Consider the following 22,362-nt stretch of genomic DNA (forward strand, 5'->3'; position numbering starts at 1 on the left):
GAGAGAGAGAGAGAGACAGCATGAGCAGGGGAGGGTCAGAGAGAGAGGGAGTCACAGACTCTGAAACAGGCTCCAGGCTCTGAGCTGGCAGTCAGCACAGAGCCCGACGTGGGGCTCGAACCCACGAACCGCGAGATCATGACCTAAGCGAAAGTCGGACGCTCAACCGACTAAGCCACCCAGGCGCCCCTCTTTTTTTTTTTTTTTTTAATGTTTTATTTATTTCTGAGAGAGAGAGAGAGAGAGACAGCATGAGCAGGGGAGGGTCAGAGAGAGAGGGAGACACACAATCTGAAACAGGCTCCAGGCTCTGAGCTAGCTGTCAGCACACAGCCTGACGCAGGGCTCGAACCCACGAACCGTGAGATCATGACCTGAGCTGAAGTCGGAAGCTTAACTGACTGAGCCACCCAGGCGCCCCGAGCATCCAATTCTTGATTTCAGCTCAAGTCATGATCCCAGGGTTGTTGGATCAAGCCTCATATCAGGCTCGGCACTGAGTGTGGAGCCTGCTTAAGATTCTGTCTGTCTCTCTTCTTCCCTTTGCCCCTCTCCCCTGCTCATGCGTGCTCTCTTAAAAAAAAAAAATTTAAAAATAAATAAATCCAGAGAAGTTATGTGTAACACATGGACCCTACCTTTATGCTCCTTATTCAACAGCAGTAAAGATAAAATATAATCTCATATGTGAGCAAGGATGATAAATGCTCACAGATTTCAGAAATAAATATAGAGAAGTATAATGTAAAAGTTCTCTAGAAATCTTATTTCCTAAGGAGCAACCCATTTTTGTGTTTATCTTCTTAGACTAATTTCTATTTCCATTTAAACACAAAGATATAGATGTATATGCAATTTCTTAACAAAAAACTGTAATACACATACTATTTTAGAACCTGTTTTGCTCATTTAATGACTTATAACCTTTATTTTTTGGCTTGGAGAGTTTTCTGTGGTTTGAAAATTTTTTTAATTAAGAAACACACATACAAGTATTTATAAATAGTTTACAAGACACTATTTAGAAGAACAGTTTAGAATGAACCCTTGTTTACACATCAACCAGTTTAAGACATAGTGTCACTAGCACTTTCCAAGTCCCTGTGTGCCTCCCTGATCAAGAGTTCCTCCCTCACCCTCAACAAGTAATACAATTTTCTCACATAGCTGTGCAGCCCTAAACAATGCACTGTTTATTTGGTCTGGTTTTAATCTTTATATAAATGCAATGTTTCTGGTTACATCACTCAGTGACTTGTTCTTTACTCGGCATTCTTTTTGAGAATGCATATGTTGATACATGCTATAGTTTATTCATTTTCAGCTGTATTAAAATGTTCCTCCATTGACAGGAGCCTGGGTAGCTCAGTCAGTTAAGCTTCTAACTCTTAGTTTTGGCTCAGGTTATAATATCGTGGCTTCGTGAGTTCAGCCTCATATCAGGCTCTGCACAGGCGTGAGCACGAAGCCTGGTTGAGATATTCTCTCCTCTCTCTGCTCCTCCCTGACTCATGCTGTCTCTCTCTCGAAATAAATAAACTTTAAAAAATAAATAAAATATTCCTCCACTGATAGAGTTCTCCACCCCACCCCCCTGACAAATTTTTGGCTATTACAAATAAGGTTCCTGTTGGGTATATTTCCTGGTACACATGTAGAGGAATTTCTTGAAGGTGTATACCTAAAAGCAAAGTTAGGGTATGTAGAAGACAACAACAACTGACTGTATTTTTATATTGAAGTCATATTCCAAATTATTTTACAACTGTTTCAAAAGATTTACATCCTAATCTAAAGTAGTAATAGTTCCCATTGTTGTATATCTTAACACTTACTATTCAACCTTGGTTTTCCTTAACTATGTAGCAAAATGATTTTGCGAGAATACAAAATACATGCGTGTGTGTGTATATATATATATATATATATATATACACACACACACACATACATATATATATTACGTGTATCTCTCTCCTCTGTGAATATATGTACACAAATTTTTTCCTGAATAATCTGAGAGCCAGTTACATACATCATGTCCCTTTATCTCCAAATATCTATTTACCAAAATTAAGAATGTTTTTATATAATCAAAATATAAACTATTATGATTATATAAACTACCTTTAACACTAATCAAATATTTTTAATCTAGCCTACTATCTTTATTACAATTTTGTCAACAGACCATATGATGACTTATAACCTTTACCTACCACCATATAGGATCCAGTTGGAGATCATACATTGCCTTTAGTTGTCATCTCATTAATCTCAACAAATCTGAAAGTTTGCCAGTCTGTCTTTTATAACACTGACATTCTGAATACAGTACCCTCCTCTCTCATTTCTGAATAACTGAATTCCATACTTTATTCTTATTTCCTTAGTTTAAAAAATTTTAGATATAATTTACATACCATAAATTCGCCACTTTAAATGTACACTTCAGTGGTTTTTAGCATACTTACAAGTTATACAACCATCACCATTATCTAATTCCAAAGCATTTTAATCACTCCAAAAAGAAATCCATTACCCCAAAGCAGTCATTCTCTCATTTCTCCCACCTCTCCTAGCTCCTAGTAACTAATAAATGAATTAGTTTTTTTGTCTTCATGAATTTGCCTATTCTGGTATTTCATATAAATAGAATCATGTAACATGTGGCCTTCTATTTCTGGTTTCTTTCACTTAGCATGTTTTTAAGGTTCATTTGTGTTACACCATATATCAGAACTTCATTCATTTTTATGGCTCAACAGTATGCTGTTGTATGAATACACCACATTTTACTTATTCATCAGTTGACAGACGAAGGTTGGTTCCTTTTTTGCTATTATGAATCATCCTGTCAATATCTGTATATTCAATTTCCTTAGTTTTTTTTAATGCTTATTTTTTTAATGTTTCTTATCTATTTCTGAGAGAGAGAGAGACAGCATGAACAGGGGAGGGGCAGAGAGAGGGAGACACATAATCTGAAACAGGCTCCAGGCTCTGAGCTGGCTGTCAGCAGAGCCTGTTGCGAGGCTCAAACCTATGAACCGTGAGATCATGACCTGAGCTGAAGTTGGACGCTTAACCAACTGAGCCACCCAGGCGTCCTTCAATTTCCTTAGTTTTTATTTATGTCCTCTTCCTATTTCAGGAGCCCATCCAGCATATATTATACTTGGCAGTCAAGTTTCTAGGCTCCCCTTACATGTAACACTTTCTTAGACTTTCTTTGTGTTTATTGCCCTTGACAGTTTTAAGGAAATATAGTCAGGTATTTTTTAACAAGTGCCTCTACTCGAACTTATTTGATGTTTTCCTCATGATCAAACTGGGGCTAGGTATTTTTGGGAGAAAGATAAGAGAGGTAAAGTGCTACTTTCATCATCTATATCAATAGTACATGAAACTATCAATATGACTTATCCCTGTTGTTAACCTTGCTCACCTGGCTAAGACAGTATTTGTCAGATTTCTGCATTGTAAAGTTACTCATGTTTCTAATTTGCATACTGTACTCTTTATTTTTTTTTAATGTTTTATTTATTTCTAGGAGAGAGAGAGAGACAGCGTGAGCAGGGGAGGGTCAGAGAGAGAAGAAGTGACAGACTCTGAAACAGGCTCCAGGCTCTGAGCTGGCAGTCAGCACAGAGCCCGACACAGGGCTCGAACCCATGAACTGCGAGATCATGACTTAAGCGAAAGTCGGACGCTTAACCGACTAAGCCACCCAGGCGCCCTGCATACTGTACTTTTTAAAGGAAGTCACTCCGCACAGCCCATGTTTATGGAGTGGGATTTATGCTCCACCTCCCTGTGGGCAGAGTCGATTTGGAGTTCTGCATTAGATTGGTCTCTTCTCACCAACTGATTTACTTACTTGTATCACTATAGACTTAAGGATGTTTATTTTATACTTTTGAGTTATAGTCCAATAGTATTTTATTTTGTTGTTCAAACTGTTCCAGTACTGGCCATTAGGAAATGTTTCAGTTGATTCCTGTGCCTCTTTAATATACTCCTAGAATTGTGTATTGTGGGATTTTTTTTTTTTTTTAGCTCTTTTTAGAATAGAATGTTTCTCATTTTGGGTTTACCTAATGTTTCCTCATGATTAGATGCAAAATATGCACTCCTGAATCAGTGCCTAAATGCCGTCAGATCCTTCAGAGTATCACATCCCGGTGAAGACAATCTGCATCTGCCCCTTATTAGTGATATTAACTTTGACCATCCAATCAAGGTATTAACCCATTTGTCTACTACATAGTTATTATTTCCTTGCAATTCTGGAGTAATCTGTGGAAAGACACTTAAAAACCATGCAAGTATGATGCTCTTCACCCAAATTTCCATTCAGACATTTCTTGGTAATTCTTACTTGAACCAATTAATCTTTACTAAGAATATTACTATAAAATGAAGGGTTTTCTACTCCAACATATCCTCCATATTTATCTATTATCTGTGAGCTGAAATGCCTCCCTTCTATTTCATTTGTTTATGTGTAAATTATCAATGTGGACCCAAGCGTGCCGACTTTCTTCCAATGGTTTATAATTCATTACCATCCCATACAGCCCCTCTGGAAAACAGTGTGGAGGTTCCTCAGGAAACTAACAATAGAACTCCCCTATGACCCAGCAATAGCACTGCTAGGAATTTACCCAAGGGATACAGAAATGCTGAGGCATAGGAGCACGTGTACCCCAATGTTCATAGCAGCACTCTCCACAATAGCTAAAACATGGAAAGAGCCTAAGTGTCCATCAACAGATGAATGGATCAAGAAGATGTGGTTTATCTATACCATGGAATACTACATGGCAATGAGAAACAATGAAATCTGGCCATGTGTAGCAACATGGATGGACCTTGAGGGTGTTATGCTGAGCGAAATAAGTCAGGCAGAGAAGGACAAATATCATATGTTTGCACGTATAGGAGGATTAGGAGGAACTTGACGGAGGAACAAGGGGGAGAAGAAGGGCGGAAATGGTGGGGGAAAGGGAGAGAGGCAAACCATGAGAGACTCTTGAATGCTGACAAAAACTGAGGACTGATGGATGTGGGGGGGAGGGGGGATGGGCATGGAGGAGGACACTTGTGGGGATGAGCACTGAGTGTTATGTGGAAACTAATTTGACAATAAACTATTTGTAAAAAAAAAAAAAAAAAAAATTCGTTACCATCCTTAATTATCTGCCATTCAGCTTGTCCAGATTTTGACAGTAAGAGTTCCTTCAAGCTACCTCCTTATGAAGTACCCCTCTTTTTAAACAGTTCCTTATTTTCTGGTAACACATGATGTTCCACATTCATATTATACCTTCCTTATCCCAATTCCAATACCACCCATTTCTGTAAGGAAAGCACAGCTCCTTTTAGTGGGAAATGTTCTAGAAATCAGCATATATGTGTTCTCTGCTACTGAGATGTCACTGCTTCTAGATACCTTCAGAAGAAAGCTAGGAAATACATGCCTGTATATATGCATATATACATACCCACATACCCATCCATACTTTAGAAACCTATAGGTCCATACCAACACCTCTAATTCCAATTCCCGGCCATTGGGTCTCCCTTACTTTCCTCAATTCCATATTTGCATCTCACTTCCACAGTGAGAATTCTGGTTTCTAAAACCACAAATGGATTTAATTACTTATTTGCTCAAACAATAATCCACTTAAAAGTTTTAGAACTGCTTACTCACATTCCCCCCCCCCCAAAAAAAATCTAGAAAACAGAGTTTAGGATTTATCTGCAGTGCTCTCCCACCTGCCTCCAAATCTGAGGGTATACAGTCAACTGTATTTTATGTGACTGATAATACATTACTTGAATTAAATTCTCCTCCCAACCCTGAGCTTGTTTCAGTGTGGTTATATTATTATTTGATCACACCTGAGTTCATCTCAGCTTGCTTTCAGTTTTAGTATTTTCCCCTCTTTCCATTCTTGTTGATTTTATTTTTGATTATAAAGGCAATTAACATTTTTCCAGAAGTCAAAGTATACAGAAAGTATACTCTTCTCTAAATATCACTCCCTCCCGTATTCCTTTTGCTATTTTCCTCCCCCTTTCAACCATTCAGGGTAACTAATTTCAGTGTTTTCAGTTTTGTGAAGATAAATTTATTTTTGTGAAGATTTATGTTTTTACACAAAATAAAGCATACTAAATATACTCATTTGTACTTCACTTTTCTCTTAAAAACATATCCTAGAAATCGTTATCAGTTAATAGATATTTTCCCCATTTAACAGCTGCACAGTCCTCAATTATGTAAATGAACCACAATTTATTCAATAAAGCTAAATCTGAGTATAAAGATAGTTTCCAGTATTTTCCCATTACAAGTAATACAGTAATGAACAACTTAGTGCATTTTTATTTTTGTACTTTTGAAAATTTTAGGGTAAATTCCTAGAAATGGGATTGCTTTTGGGTAAAAGGGTAAATGCACATGTAGGTTTTATTAAATACTGCCAAATTCCCCTCCACAGGGGGTTATACCATCCTGCTTCCTGCCTCTCACCAGTAATGTTCCAAAGAGCCTGTTGCTTCAGGGCCTCAATGAGCACTTATTAAGCTTGACATGGGAGAAATGGTTATCTCAGTGAAGTTTTTAAATTTGCATTTCTCTTACTATGAATGAAGTAGAACATCTTTTGAAAGGTTTAAGGGTAATTATCTTTTGGGTGGATGAGTTATTTCCTCATCTCTTGCCCATGTTTCTACAGTATTTTTGCCCTTTGTCTGTAATACTTAACATTTCTTCCACTTTACAAATATTTCTCCCAGTTTGTCATTTGTCTTTTGACTTTTTTTTTTTTTTTTGAGATAGAGAGGACAAGAGCGCAAATGAGTGAAGGAGAGAGAGAGAGAGAGAAAGGGAAGCAGGGCTCACCTGAAGCGGGGCTTAAGCTCACCTGATATGCGGCTCTAAGTCACAAACAGTGAAGTACAAATGAGTATATTTAGTATGCTTCATTTTGTGTAAAAAAATAAATCTTCACAAAAATAAATTTATCTTCACAAAACTGAAAACACTGAAATTAGTTACCCAGAATGGTTGAAAGGGGGAGGAAAACAGTCATGACCTGAGCCAAAGTCAGATGTTTAACCAACTGAGCCACCCAGGGGCCCCTTGACTTTTCTTTTTCAGTCCGTTCTTATGTATGGTATGAGAAACAGATGTAATTTTATCTTCTGCCAAATGGTTACTCAGTTATCCCAAACGATTTATTAAAAGGTCCATCTATACCAGTGATTTGAGATGCTATTTTCATCATATACTAGATTTCTATATGTATTTACGTTTTTTTTATTCTGTTTCATTGGGCTGTCTAGTTATGCACCATTATCACATTATTTAGTGAGGTTATGTATTATGCTTTAATATCTGTTAGGGTTAGTTGCCCTACCCCCTATTCACCTGCCTCGTAACTTTCTTTTCATAGCTCTTTCTTTTCAATCCATTCTTAGCTATTCTTGCATGCTTTTTTAAAATAACAATTCACCCATTTAAAGTGTGCAATCCAATAGTTTTAGGTATATTTGCAGAGTTGTACAACCAAAACCACAATCGATTTTAAACGTTTCCATGAACCGAAAAAGAAACCCATTAAAAGTCACTCTCCAAACCTCTGAGTCCTAAGCCTGCATGTTTATTTTCCCAAATAAATTTGAGTATCAACTTATCTGGCTCCATACTAAAGACTTTTGGTACTTTATGCATGAAATTTATAAGTTAATTTAAGTAGAATTGACTTTAATGATGTTGAGCCTTCCTAACCAAGAACAAAAGATACCTATTCACGTATGTTTTTCAGGAGTGTTTATTTTCTTTATTCATATTTCTATCACCTGGTTAAGTTTATTTCTAGGCATTTTTACAGTTTTTTTTTGCAGTTATAATGAAGCGAAAATGTCATTCACATCTTCAGAATGATTATTATTTGTATATATGAAGACTAACTAGATACATATTAACTTTATATTCTGCTATCTTGCTGAATTCTTTCCAATTACTTTTATCACTTTAGATTGTTCCAGGTATACTGTCATATCAGCTGCAAACAAAAAGTTCTTTCAACTCCTATGCCTCTGTTTTCTCTTTTCTAACTATATTGGCTAATGCCTCCAAAAGAATGTTAAATGGAAGTGGAGACAGTAGGCACCCTTGCCTCGTTTCTGAGCTGAGTGAGAATACTTCTAGGGTTTCCCCCAATAAGATGCTTTGTTTAGGAGTGAAGTCTACATTCATTTTTTATTTTAATAAAGTATCCATCCATCTTAATTCTGAAGTTTTTATTAGAAAGGAATATTAAATTTTAACAAAGATTTTTTTAGTACATATGAGATAATGATATACTTTCTGCTTATACTTACTAAGGAAGTTAATTCTATAAATAAATTTCAAAAAAATCACTGTTGCACTCAGTAGACATGTGTTATTATCTTAAAGTGGTAAGAGTCTGTTCACTTAGGATTTTGCATTCAGGGTGCCTGGGTGGCTCAGCTGGTTGAGTGTCCAACTCTCGACTTCAGTTCAGGTCATGATCTCATGGTTTTGTGAGATTGAGCCCCACATAGGGCTCAACATTGATAGCAAGGAGCCTGCTTGGAATGCTCTCTCCTGCTTTGCCCCTCCCCCTCACTCTCTCTCTAAACAAACAAACTTAAAAGGATTTGCATTCAATTTCTTAAGTACTATTAGTCTGTACTTTTTTTTAATATATGCCTCCTTTATCAGTCTTAAGGATCAATGTCACAGACACAGTTTATGATAAAAAGATTTTGGAAAACTTCTTTCATTTGCTATGTATTGAAACAATTTAAGCAGCATAGGGACTATCTGATCTCTCAACATTTTGATGAATTCCCCTGTGAAATCGCCTACACCTGGTGTTTTTTTATGAGGTTTCTTGATAATTGTGTCTGTTTCTTCTATGGAAACTAGTCTGTCTACATTTTCTATCTTCACTGGGGTAATTTTTTTATACACTGTATTTTCCTTAAAAATCCTCCATTTCATCTTGGTTTTCAAATTTATATGCAGAATCATATATTGTTTTTAAAATATTTCCTCTGTATCAACAGTTATCATTTTTATCACTTATTTTTTTTTAAATGTTTTTTATTTATTTCTAAGAGACAGAGAGAGAGAGACAGCGTGAGCAGGGGAGGATTAGAGAGAGAGGGAGTCACAGAATGAAACAGGCTCCAAGCTCTGAGCTGGCAGTCAGCACAGAGCCCGACGCGGGGCTCGAACCCACGAACCGCGAGATCATGACCCAAGCTAAAGTCGGATGCTTAACCAACTAAGCCACCCAGGCGCCCCAATCACTTATTTTTTAATAGCACATTTTATCATTTCTTATTTTGGAACACATGCTTTTCCTTTTCTTTTGTGACTAAAGCAACCATTTGTCTATTTTGATTTTTTAAAATAAAACCATATTTATTAATTTGATGTTTTTCTGTTCTCTATTTCATCACTCTCTACTTTTATCTTTATCATTGCCTTCTGGTTTTCTTCTGGTTTTACTTTTGTTGTTCTTTCTCTAGCTTTTTGAGTTAGAAATTTATTAATTCAGTAATTTTTATTTATTTTTAAATAATCTCTACACCCAACATGGGACTTGAACCCACAACCCCAAGATCAAGAGTCTCATATTCCACTGAATGAGACGGCCAGGCACTGCTTGTATTTTCCTTATGTAGGTATTTAGGGCTATGGATTTTCCTTTCATCACTCCCTAAATCTATCTTACAGATTCAAATTTATAGTGTTTTCATTATTTTTCAGAAGTTTTAGTATTTCTCCTTTACCTAAGAATTAATATAAGGCTTTTACATTTTCAGGCAGCAGTCCTAGGTTTTTTGTTGTTTCTTTCTTTCTTTCTTTTTTTTTTTAAGTAGGCTCCACACCCAGCATGGAACCCAGTGTGGGGCTTGAACTCACAATCCTGAGATCAAGACCTGAGCTGAGATCAAGAGTCAGATGCTTAACCAACTAAGCCACCCAGGCACCCCTTGTTGTTGTTGCTTCACTTTTAATAACTAGTTTTATTGCAGAAATCAGATTACTGATTATATTTTCATTATGATTCCTGCTGATGTTTTCTTTTTGGTGCCCTAATATACTATCAGTTTTTCTGAATGCTGCATGTGCATGTGAAAAGAAGGTACAGTCTCTATTGCTAAGGTATAGTGTTTGGGATATATCTAAAAGAGCAGCCTTATTATGTCATTTAGATCTTTCCTTAGTTTGTCTTGCACAAAGAGTAATATGGTCAAAGTCCTCTGCTTTTAGTATATTTCAACCTGTTTTTTATTTCCTATGGTTTCCTATTGTATTACAGATGGCTGTTATCTAGTATATCAACATTAACAAATGTTATATCCTCATCGTGAAATACCATTTTTAGCTTATAAATAATCTTTTAATGATTTTCTGCTTTAATTCTACTTTATTTCATATCAGGATCATAAACCCTTTTTTAAATTATTTTCACATACCTGGTGAATATTTGTCCAGTTTACTTTCTAACCTTCTTTTGGTGTGTGTGATAAAATAAGTTTAATTATATAACCACAGGCAGAAAACTAAAGGAATAATTTGGTCATATTTTAATCTATCTCTGTTCTGTGTATTTTTTTTTTTTTTAATCTTTATTTATTTCTAGGAGAGAGAGAGACAGCGTGAGCAGGGGAGGGTCAGAGAGAGAGGGAGTCACAGACCGAAACAGGCTCCAGGCTCTGAGCTGGCAGTCAGCACAGAGCCCGACGCGGGGCCCGAACCCACGAACCGCGAGATCATGACCTAAGCGAAAGTCGGACGCTTAACCGACTAAGCCACCCAGGCGCCCCATGTTCTGTGTATTTTTAATTTTAATTAATTTTTGAAGAATAACCAACATGGAAGTGTGATAGTAGTTTAAGGTAATAATACTTCAACAATTCTATCCACTTATCAGTGATCATTACAGTAAGCACATACTCTCAATCCTTTATCTATTTCACTCATACCCCTACACACCTTCCCTCTGGTAAGCATCAGTTTGTTCTCTATTTTTAAGAGTCCATTTTTCTTCTTTTTTCTTTATTCAGTTGTCTTGTTTCTTGTGTTTCAGTGCTAAGATTTTTTGTTCTTTTTAATTTTGAGATGGAAGGGGAGAGGGGCACAGAGAGAATTCCAAGCAGGTTCCACACCATTCAGAGTGCAACGTAGGGCTCAAATTCACAAACTCTGAGATCATGACTTGAGCAGAAATCAAGAATTGATGCTTAACCAACTGAGCCACCCAGGTGCCCCTGTATTGTTTCTTAAATTTCACGTATGTGTGAAATCATATGGTATTTGTCTTTGACTAACTTATTTCACTTAGCATGGTATCTTCCAGGTCTATCCATCTTGCTGCAAATGGCCAGATTTTATTCTTTTTTATGGATGAGTAATATTTCATTGTAGATATATACTACATCTTCTTTAGCCATTCATCTATTAAGAGACACTTCAGTTGCTTCCAAATCTTGGATCTTGTAAATAATGTTTCAATAAACACAGGGGTGCATATATCTTTTCAAATTTGTGATTTCATTTTCTTTGGGTAAATACCCAATAGTAAAATTATTGGATCATATGTTAATCCTATTTTTAGTTTTCTGAGGAACCTCCATAGTATTTTCTATAACATATGCACCAATTTGCATTCCCATCGTGCATGACGGTTCCTTTCTTCACATCTTTGTCAACACTTGCTTTTTATTGCCTTTTTTATTTTAGCCATTCTGACTTTATAGCCTTTCTGAATCACTGAATCCTTTGTTAGTGGCAGACATTTGGGTTTTAAAGGACTTTAGTTTGTGTGTGATGTGATCATTATTATGTATGTTTCTTTATTTGGTATGTACTCTTTGCTTTATAAAATTTTTTTGCTGGTCCTTACAAAGGTCTGTATTTTTATTTTAGTAGATATCTTTGCAGTAATACCTTTTTTGTGCCCTTAATTCCCTTTCTGTTTGCAATTTGTTCTGACATTTTAATCTATTCTACTTTATACTTTGAGAGAAAGAGAGAGAGCACAAGCTGGGGAGAGGGCCACAGGGAGGGAGAGAAAATTTTAAGCAGGCTACATACTCAGCATGGAACCCAATTTTTAAATGGTATTCTCTGATTACCACCTATTATCTAAGTCAATGATCTCATTCTAGTGCCCCCACTCCTTTTTTTGTCCCCACTTTTTGGATGCAGGCTACTATGTCCTACTATACAATTTTTACATCTTCTTCTACCTATATCCTCAGTTTTAGTTTTAGCTCTAAAATCAAATAAAATGCTCACCATGGGCCCTCTGTCCAAGTTTCTCCAGTCATATCTTGGTTGGATAAAGTTTATCCTCCTATATGTTTTTCAATAAGGAAGCAACTAGCCACATGTAGCCATTTAAAATTTCAGTTATACTATCCACATTTCAAGTGTTCATCAGAGCCATATATGGCCAGTAGCTATAATTTTGGACATCACAGCTGTAGAATGTTTCTAACACTGCACAAAGTTCTATTAGGGCAGCTCTAGAAGATTCCTCAGGAAGGGTGAATATGTACAGAAATGTGTATGTACAAAAACTCAAAGAAAATATTTTTATAGTCTTGATTATGTGGACACTTTGGTGACATATAAAATCTTTGGTTTATACTTTTGGCTTACATTTCTTGAAAATGTTGCTCCACGTTGCCTTGCCTTTGAGAAATCTGACATCTAATTCTTTTTCCCTTGTTAATTATTTTCATTTTTTTGCCTAGAAGTCCTGATAATTTTTTTCTTTAAATATTTAAGTTCTGGCAGTTTTATAGTGATGTATTTTGGAGTGCATTACTTCTGGTGCATCTTCCTCTATACCCAGGGAGTTCTTTCAATATAAATTCAGGTTTTATTTCCAGAAAGTTTTCTTGGATTGCAGTTTCAAATATTAGTTCTGTTCTAGTGTTTTGATTTTTCGTCTTCAAAGACTGATAAAATGAGTATTATTTCTACTTTTCCTATCTTCCGTTTTTACTAGTTTCTCTTCAACTCCTTTAACTGTTCATATATTTTCATTTTCTGGTTATTTCTGTTTTTTCTTGTTTACTTTTATTAAATTTAAATGCAAATCTATTCTCCTTTGGCCCCTTTGTAATTTTGTCTTTATTTTTTATATAGTTGTCTTTTTCATCTACTCCTATCCTGAGTTAAACCAGCTGTGGCTTCATTTCTTCATGGGGTGTTTTGGTCCATTTCTGCTCTTGGCTTTAATTTTTCTGATTAAACATGATTTTTCATATCCTCCATGCTGGTTTGAAGACATCTGACTCCATTTGGAGTGTTACATTTTTTTTGTGTTTTGTGGTCATTTTTCTGGGAAATGTTTTCATTAGCTGCAATGATCCAATCTGCATTTTCTGTTTTCTTTCTTTTTCTTCCTTCCTTCCGTCCTTCCTTCCTTCCTTCCTTCCTTCCTTTCTCTCTCTCTCTCTCTCTTTCTTTCTTAACAGTAGTTTTGTAAGGATATGTCTGCTCTTTACTAATCCTAGTCATGTCACACTTTAAAAGTGCCCTCTTCTGCACCATTTCTTTAATGGATTAGGGGAAGGAGAGGTGATGGAGATTGATAGCTCTTGTTTCTCTTGCATTTCTGCAGGATTCCTTATTTTCCCTCTACCTTTTTTCCCATCACCACCTTGCTCAAAGGGATAATTCCTTCACCATATATCTACATAGTCCTTCCCAAGGCAATATCTTAGTATCTACTTCTAGTCCTACTTACTTTAAGTCCCTTCTCCATAGCCAGTGCTGTGAATTATCAAGCCATACCTGCATGGAGTATTAATCTTAGGCTCTCTCCTTCTGGGGTGACTCTGTGCTCCATTTAAGTCTTCTATATCCCTCAGCTCATCTTCTGAAGACTCCCTAACCCCACCCTCTACACCCACAGACTTATAGCACTGGGAACTCCTTTGAAATTTGGCTTATTTCCCAACTTAAAGTTAATCTGAAGGTCACTATGGTTTCTATCTCTTAGTAATGCCAAAGGTATAGATTTATTAATTTACTAATTTCATGAGGTTCTGGGGGTACAGCTGGGAGGAGAGTCTGTAGGACAATGTTATTTGGTGGCTGTCACTATTCTCCAGAACTCCAAATGTTTTTTGACAATTACAAAGCAGTTCACTAAACGGATTATACCATAATTTATTAAACCAAGACTTATTCTTGGAAACTTTTATTGGATCTACTTTGTCATTAGAAAACTTTGTTGAACATCATTCTTATACATTAATTCTTATGTATTTCTCATTATTTCCTTAATAAATTTTTTGGTATTACAACTGCTACGTCAAAGGATGTGACCATCTTTAAGGCTTTTGTCATATGCTATGAGACAGTCCAATGGTAAGCATTCTATATAAAATATGCATGTCTTATTCTTTGGCCGATTTGGAAGTAGTTTTAAAATCTTAAATATGAAAAGGAGACACAAAAAAGCCTCATTAAATTTTAATGCTTTGATTCTCAAGTGTGTCTAAAGTTTTAACAACTATTATAGTAAGTTTTTAAAATGTTAGAACAATAGTTAGATAGCTTTCTAATATTAGATACCCAAACCTCAGTTACCTTTTCTGCTTCCCGTGTATCATCGAAAAGTCTCCTCTGCCTTCTAGCAGGAATTGGCTTAGCTGTTTCCCAGGCTTCGACCCACATATTGCTTGGAATCTTCATTCGGGCACTCAATTCTCCTTTCAGAACCATGTTGCCCTTTTCATCAATGACTTCCTCTTCAATGTAATCCCGGGGTGAGTACCACCTCACAAAATCTTCCAGAAAACAACCTGGATTTGCTGCCTAAAATAAGGCAAAAAAGTTCAGCAGAATCTAAACAATCAATAGTTAGTGATAAGGCTGTTTGCAAAACCATACTTTCACAAAAAATTACCTAATCTTTACAAAATCTAATATGTGACATGTGTCTAGGGGTTGCCTTTAAAACAGGTAAGATGTTCAAGTACCAAAACCATTTTCTTTTGTTGTCTCCATTTTGCAGAGAAAGAACACATTTTCACTTGATGAATTTAGACATAAAAATCTGTTGTGAAGTGAAAATAACTGCCTTAAGTGGATTATAAGTTATATAAGTGAGTTTAAAATTATAATACAGTAACTACTCAATAGTTGGAAAAGTATCAAATAAGCTTGACTCAAGTAATTAAATAATACACAACATGATTAGAATAATAACACAATAATGCAAAAGTTCTACTTTTTTCCCCGCTCAAGAAATCAATACTGGTACTGCAATAAGTATCAGCCAACCTCGGAAGTGCTCAATTCAGCTATTAAATTCTTGTGCTTTATATAACAAATAACCATCACATACATTGTTTATGTGCTGTTAAGGAACTGGAATTCAAACTACTGCTTTTCAGCTTCTGAAACCAACTAATTAAACTTTTATTTACTGGATAAGTCTATAGAATTAATGATGATACATGCCAGAGTTCTTAAGTAATTCTACATTTAAGCCTGGAGAAAAAGTAGAGGCTTCACAGTATTAGTGGTAAGGCATGAAGTCTTTGCAAGTGTCCAGTGATGTAGTAGTAGAGTACTAAGGATGGGCATGTATGTATGTTTGTATGTATGTATGTATGTATATACAAACTCAAAGAACAATTGTACACACATTAAACAAATACCTTTTTGGTTATATTCTCTACCATAACATATACTTCCTGCTATGAGGACTATTTTATTTACCTGTAATAGTTAAGTGATATAAACATTAACAAGGATGTGCTAATAAACAGAAAGGTCATTTTCTTCCTTTTTAAATTAAAATAATCCCAGACCAAAATGAAACCAGACGTGAAAAGAACAGTAGTCTTAAATGTGAAGAGCAAAACTGCCCATCTGTCCTCACTAAGTTCCCTGGCTACCAGCTTCACCATCCCTATCAATTCAGGAAGTCCTCCTGAGGGATGAGGACTCAGAGGAAGGTCCTTAACTGAGAGTCAGCAACATAAACTAACAACTATGGCATCATGGCAATAAAAAAATGCTGTGAACTGCAATGGGTCAAGATTACTGCATGACTCAGCATTCATGTAAAAAGATCTGGTTATTAACGAGGCAACACGACATCCACATAAAAACATGTTGTACACATACACATAAAAACATCTTGTACCACATAAAAGACTTTTCATACCAAAATTCTTCTTTCTGGCTTGCCTTACTGTACCAGGCTTAACCTATAGCTACCAAGAAAGGGTCAAGGCTCACTTCAGCTATGTTTTATCTTCTTTCACTGTTACAGGTATGTACTCCAAGGGCATGCTTGCAAACAGGCCCTGTCTTTCTAGAATTGAGAGGTGCAGGTACCTACAGTACTGATCAGCATTCACCCAAAACTGCAGACTCTCCCAAGGGCCCCTAAAACCAAATCTCTTCTAAATAAAAAGGGAGACACAACCATATCTATTTTACAGTGACTATGTACTTCCTTAGACATATCAACTGATTCCCACATAGGCAGGGAAGATGTGTTAAGTTGGCAATTTGAAATATAATCTTTTTATTAAAAGTACTTTAAGAGATTTGTAGGTACCCAGGTTACTATAAAAGAGTCTAATGAGCTCAATTTTGCTGAAGTACAGTGTTGAATCACACAGAACCTTCCCATAAGGGGCTAATATGGTTCTATGAGGAAAGCTTTTACAGTTCCGATTAGGAGTTTCCTCCTAGAGGTGCCTCTGCAAGGGCGCTGCCGCAGGACAGGGGCAGACAAATACGAAGGCAGCTAGAGGTCAGGTAGGAAAACAACCGCTACAGAGGCCAGTACTTCCTTCTGTGCACACACACCGTAAGCCAATTCCCTTTTCTACCTTTTTGTTTTGTTTTTAATTTTTTTTAATCTTTATTTATTTTTGAGAGTGAGACAGAGAGAGACAGTGTGAGCAGGGGAGAGGCAGACACAGAATCTGAAATAGGCTCCAGGCTCTGAGCTGTCAGCACAGAGCCCAACAAGAGGCCCGAACATATGAACTGTGAGATCATGATCTGAGCCGAAGTTGGACGCTCAACTAACTGAGCCACCCATGCGGCCCTCTACCTTTCTGATTTAACACACACCCTGAAGGCCAACTGTCCTCTCTTTATCCAATGTTACTATTTTGTTTTAAAACAAAATAGTTTTAAAGACTTTTTTCTTTTGGTAAAACTGGGGGAAATAAGCAGGGAATGAAAGCATTCCCTTTTACTGTCCTAAAATCTGCTAACAGGGAAGATAAAAATGACATAGGGGGGCGCCTGGGTGGCTCAGCTGGTTAAGCGTCTGACTTTGGCTCAGGTCATGATCTCACGGTCTGTGGGTTCAAGCCCCGCGTTGGGCTCTGTGCTGGCTCGGAGCCTGGAGCCTGTTTCAGATTCTCTCTCTCTCTCTCTCTCTCTCTCTCTCAGAAGTAAATAAAACATTAAAAAAAAAAAAAAATGACATAGGTTTTCACAGGGTATTTATGTGGAAAAAAAAAAATGAAACTCAAGTTGGCATAGAGCATAAAAGCAGGACTGACTGGAGACTATGGAATGGGGAGATGGAGGCCATCCCAAATAGCAGCAGGTTAAGGAGGAAAATCCGGGCATGGGAAACAGTTCAGAGTATCAGCAGGAGATACAGGGAAGGCCTATGGCCTACTAGGCTTCCCACTTGGGTTTTTTGTTTTGTTTTGTTTTAATATACATGGCCTTACCTCTAATTTCAAGAATAAGGAATTCAAAAACAAGGGTGCCTGGGTGGCTCAGTTGATTGAGCACTGACTTCAGCTCAGGTTATAATCTCACAGTTCCTGAGTTTGAGCCTTGCATCAGGCTTGCTGCTATCAGCGCAGAGCCTGCTTCAGATCCTCTGCCCCCCTCTCTCTGCTCCTCCCCTGCTTGTGCTCTGTCAAAAATAAATGAATATATAATACACATTAGAAAAAAAAAAAAAGACCTTTCTTCATCCCTGGGTTTTTAAGCTAATAAGCCAAATGTCACTCTTCTCTGAATCCTCTATGTTCTAACACAGGCCTATATCTAATGCTAAAATACTCTTCTCCAGATACCAAATGCCTACCTATCCTAAAGTAGTGACTCTTCTGAGAAACCCTCCATGACCCACTCGGAAGAGTTAGTCACTTTTCTGACACTACCTTCATAAGTGAACTCATCACATAGCTGCTTACATATCTCCCTTCAAAACTTCAACAGACCGTAACTGAGTATAAACATTGTTATTTCTTATCTAATCACAGTGCAAGTCATAAAGTACGCAATCAAAAGATTTGTTGAATGAAGTACCCTATGTTAAATCTTAAGGATTTCCGAAGAGCTGTGCATTAAATTGGATGAACACACAAGGGAGAAAAACATTCCAATGTACATATAGAAATGATTCAATTCCCAACTTTCAACTACTATTCAAAGATCATTCTTTTCTTGTTTTAAATTTAAGAAGCAAGTCTGGCTATGACCTTTAGGAAAAAAATGTAGGATGCTGTAACTACTAATGAAATAAAAACATTTAGTAAAGAAGACATTCAGGCCTTCACACCACTTTAGAGAGTGACTTTCACAGCTTCATTCTAGAATAGCTCCAAATAGACTCCGAGGCTCTGACAGTGTGACCCACCTTAAAAGACTCCATATCTGAGAGCAGACAGGCACTCTGCATGCGTGCTCGGAGGTGAGCCCCTTCTGCTGATGTTCCTAATTTAGCCAGAACCTCCGACTGCTCCTCTAGCAGATCTTCTGTCATAGGTGCTGGTTCCTGTGAAGCACAAAAGGACAAAGCTCCTGTATAGCTTCTTTTTTAGAAAAAGCAGAACTATAAAAATAAATACAATAATTATTTCAGTTCTACCAGTCACAAAATCTGTATTTAAGAGAATTCAGAGAAATTCACGAGTTTTTTGGAACCTACATAAAAAAATAACAAATTAATAATAAATTTGACTTTCAGTATCCCTTCCCCCCAACAAATAAGATATCATTTTTCTTGACAAGGATTAATAGCTAAAAGACAGGAATTTGGGTGTACTGAACATTTTCCTGCCTGTTAATGATAAGAAATGAAGTCCTAATGATATGTTTATGCGTACCATCATTAGTTACAACCAGGTTTTTATTATACAACTAGTAAGAGAAGAAAAATGATAAATGTGAAAATTAAGATAAAGACAAACGATTTGAATCTCAACTAAAAGACCCCAAATAACTAAGTTTTATGTTAGAAAAGTTGCTTTGGGTTTAGATTCCAAAAACATTCTAATTACTAATTCCCACAAGAAGCATTTGGATTTTTGTTTTAGTAATCAGAGACATCATATATTTTAATGGTAACCCCTACCCCCCAAAAAAGCTAAGGCAAATCTAAAGGAAGATACAACTGTAAAATCAGTATCAGAGTGACAGAAAACATTTAAAAACTGCTAAAAGGGGCTTAAGGAAAGTTCTCTGAGAACTGATTCCATTAGGTTTTATATCTGAAATAGGAAGCACTCAACAATCCAGAGACTAACCAAACAAAGCTTGCCTGCTTCATTGTTAAAGCCAAAAAACATGGACTTTTCTATTCCTAGATAGTTAAGTAAAGCCCAGTACACGTGTTTAGAGCATCTTGACAATACATTCCTTCAAGATCTCAAGAGCTTACTATAAAACAGGGTTTTATAGCCTCAGCACTACAGACATTTTAGACTGGATAATTTTTTTGTGGTGGGCCTGTCCTATGCATTGTAGGATGTTTAGCAGCATTTATAGCCTCAGATGCCTACAGCACCACTCCAACTTATGACAATAAAAAATGTTTCCAGGAGTGTCTAGGGGGTTCAGTCAGATAAACATCTGACTTCTGATTTCAGCTCAGGTCTTGATCTCAATGGTGTGAGATCGAGCTCCACATCGGGCTCTGCGCTGAACATGGAGACCACCTAAGATTTTCTCTCTCCCACTGCCCCTCCCCCACCCCTGCTTGCATGTGAGCACACACTCTTTCAAAAAAGAAAAAACAAAATAGAAAAAACAAAACAGAAAAAAGTTTCCAGGCATCACCAAATACCCCTGGGGGGCAAAAAATCACTCCTTATTTGAGAACCACTGCCATAAATATAAATAATTTTTAAAAATATCTGTCAAAAATAAAGTTCAAGAACGGTAAAGCTATAGCATTCAAAACAGAGCAAAAAAAAATAACTGTTTTTTTCTATCATCCTCAGTTTTGGAAACTTTTTCTTTTTTTAATGTTTTATTTATTTTTGAGAGAGAGAGAGAGCACAAGCAAGGGAGGGCAGAGAGAGAGGGTGACACAGAATCCAAAGCAGACTCTACTCTGAGCTGTCATCACAGAGCCCAATGCAGGGCTTAAACTCACGAACTGCAAGATCATGACCAGAGCCAAAGTCAGAGGCTTAACTGACTGAGACACCCAGATACCCCACATCCTCATTTTTGAAACAAACCTAAATGGGGCTCTGTCACACACTGCTGAAGAGAATATAATGTATAAGCCTTTCCAATGACAATCTGGGAATCATTACATGGCATTAATGATCAATGCCCTCTGATCCAATAATCTACTTCTACAAATATCACTGTAGCATTATTTAGAACAGAGTTGGAATTAGAAATAATGTGAACGTACAGTCACAGGGAAATGATTTGATATAGGAAAAATGAAAAGGAACTGCTCTAACACTGGTATCTGTGGATTATGGAATTAACGAGTTTTTGGTTTCTGTACAATGACCATGCATCACTTTTCAAGTCTCACATTGGCTCTGAGGGCTGAATAATAATAGGTGAGGCGGTATGGCACAGTGATGGTGAGTCTGTGCTTTAGAAGCAACATGCCTACATTTCAATCCCAGCTCTACAATGTTGGACAATCACTCAAGCTTTCTGTGACTCTCTCTTGTGAAGAATAAAGCCTGGCATATACTCAGTAAATGCTAGCAATTAGAGATAAAATACTTAGACTTTAACTGTGAGCTTCACACTGATATCAAAATATCTCAAATTAAAAAATGAACTCCCAGTGAAGCAGTACTGAAGAACAAAGGTCTTTCCATTAGGAAGAAACTACTTTTCATTGTCCTATAGCCCTGCAATCTCAGGATGACAGGAAAGAAATGAGATGTTGAAAGGACACTGACAACTCTTTCTACCTGAAAGTCTCAGGCCAACTCTAAGTAAAGAAGAACATGATCAAGAGGAATATAAGCAGAAAGTGATCTGTGGACCATACACTTTCATATTTACCCCTTCTAAATATGTCCAAAGCTTTCTCATCATATACACGCTTTCATGTGAGCACTGAGAGGAGGTCAGGGCATTTTACAACCCATGAAACAGAGGTGCAGAGATAAGTGCCCTACCCAAGATCAAGGGGCAAAACTACCAAGTGTCCACTGAAAAGAGAATCTCGGACATCTATCTGAAGTGGACTCTGAGAACTTGTAGTTTGGTTCAATCCACTAGCTAAGGACTCTTTGCTCTAATAGATCCTCCAAAGTTTTCTCTTCTAGCCCTGGTGCTAGAATAATGGGTAGTCTTTTAAGCTTTTCCCAGCCATAAATTTTAGGTTGAACTAAGTCTACAAGAAAGGAATACAAAAGTGTGCTTAAATTCTTATGAAGCAAAGATCTATATAAAGTCTTATTTTTGTGTGTGAAGTAGGCAATGATTAATGGCACATTTTAAGCTAACTTCTTAAGTGTGAAATTATGTTTCAACTGGAATCATTTTGAAGTCTAATCATTTTACGTAAGTACATATACAATGGATATAATTCAAGTGAGTTTAAAGAAACTAAAATAAAAATCTGCCCTGATTTGCCTAAATGTAAGATATAAAAATGAATTTCTAAATACATATGGTGCATGTTGAAAAAAATAAGTTTAAATTATGCAAGATTTAGATAATAAAATTGAATATGGAAAATGAAACATCTAAAATAAACAAAGGGGGTATATAGCCTTTTGAAAAAATAAATAAATAAAACTCGAGTTTCTAGAATAACTTTCTTTGACTCTTCATTAACCCAATCAAACCAAGGTAACACATATGCAACTGGCCCATTAAAAATATGGAATATTGGTGGTTTTTAAAAAAATTTTTGTTGTAATGTTTTATTTACTTTTGAGAGATACAGAGACAGCATGAGCAGGGGAGGGTCAGGCACCCCTGGAATATTGTTAAATAAAACTTGGAAAGAAAACTGATACAAAAAATTAACCTTGGACGGACACTTACAGGCCAAATGCTTTTTTTTTTTTTTT

At 36.5% G+C, this 22,362-nt stretch overlaps 1 protein-coding gene across 3 annotated transcripts in view; it reads right to left on the reverse strand.

Moving 5' to 3' along the window:
• Window positions 1–22,362, reverse strand: part of RAB3GAP1 (RAB3 GTPase activating protein catalytic subunit 1) — a 115,177-nt gene that overhangs the window by 8,423 nt on the left and 84,392 nt on the right. For all 3 annotated transcript variants that reach the window (XM_039229944.1, XM_039229943.1, XM_039229945.1), the window contains exons 18-19: window positions 18,717–18,854; window positions 14,669–14,896 (exon numbers count right to left, since the gene is read on the reverse strand). In XM_039229944.1, the coding sequence (XP_039085875.1) occupies window positions 14,669–14,896; window positions 18,717–18,854 (366 nt within the window). The remainder of the gene's footprint in view (window positions 1–14,668; window positions 14,897–18,716; window positions 18,855–22,362) is intronic.

This window comes from Hyaena hyaena, unplaced genomic scaffold (assembly GCF_003009895.1).
Source record: "Hyaena hyaena isolate Hyena2069 unplaced genomic scaffold, ASM300989v1 scaffold_41, whole genome shotgun sequence".
NCBI classification, from domain to species: Eukaryota; Metazoa; Chordata; class Mammalia; order Carnivora; family Hyaenidae; genus Hyaena; species Hyaena hyaena.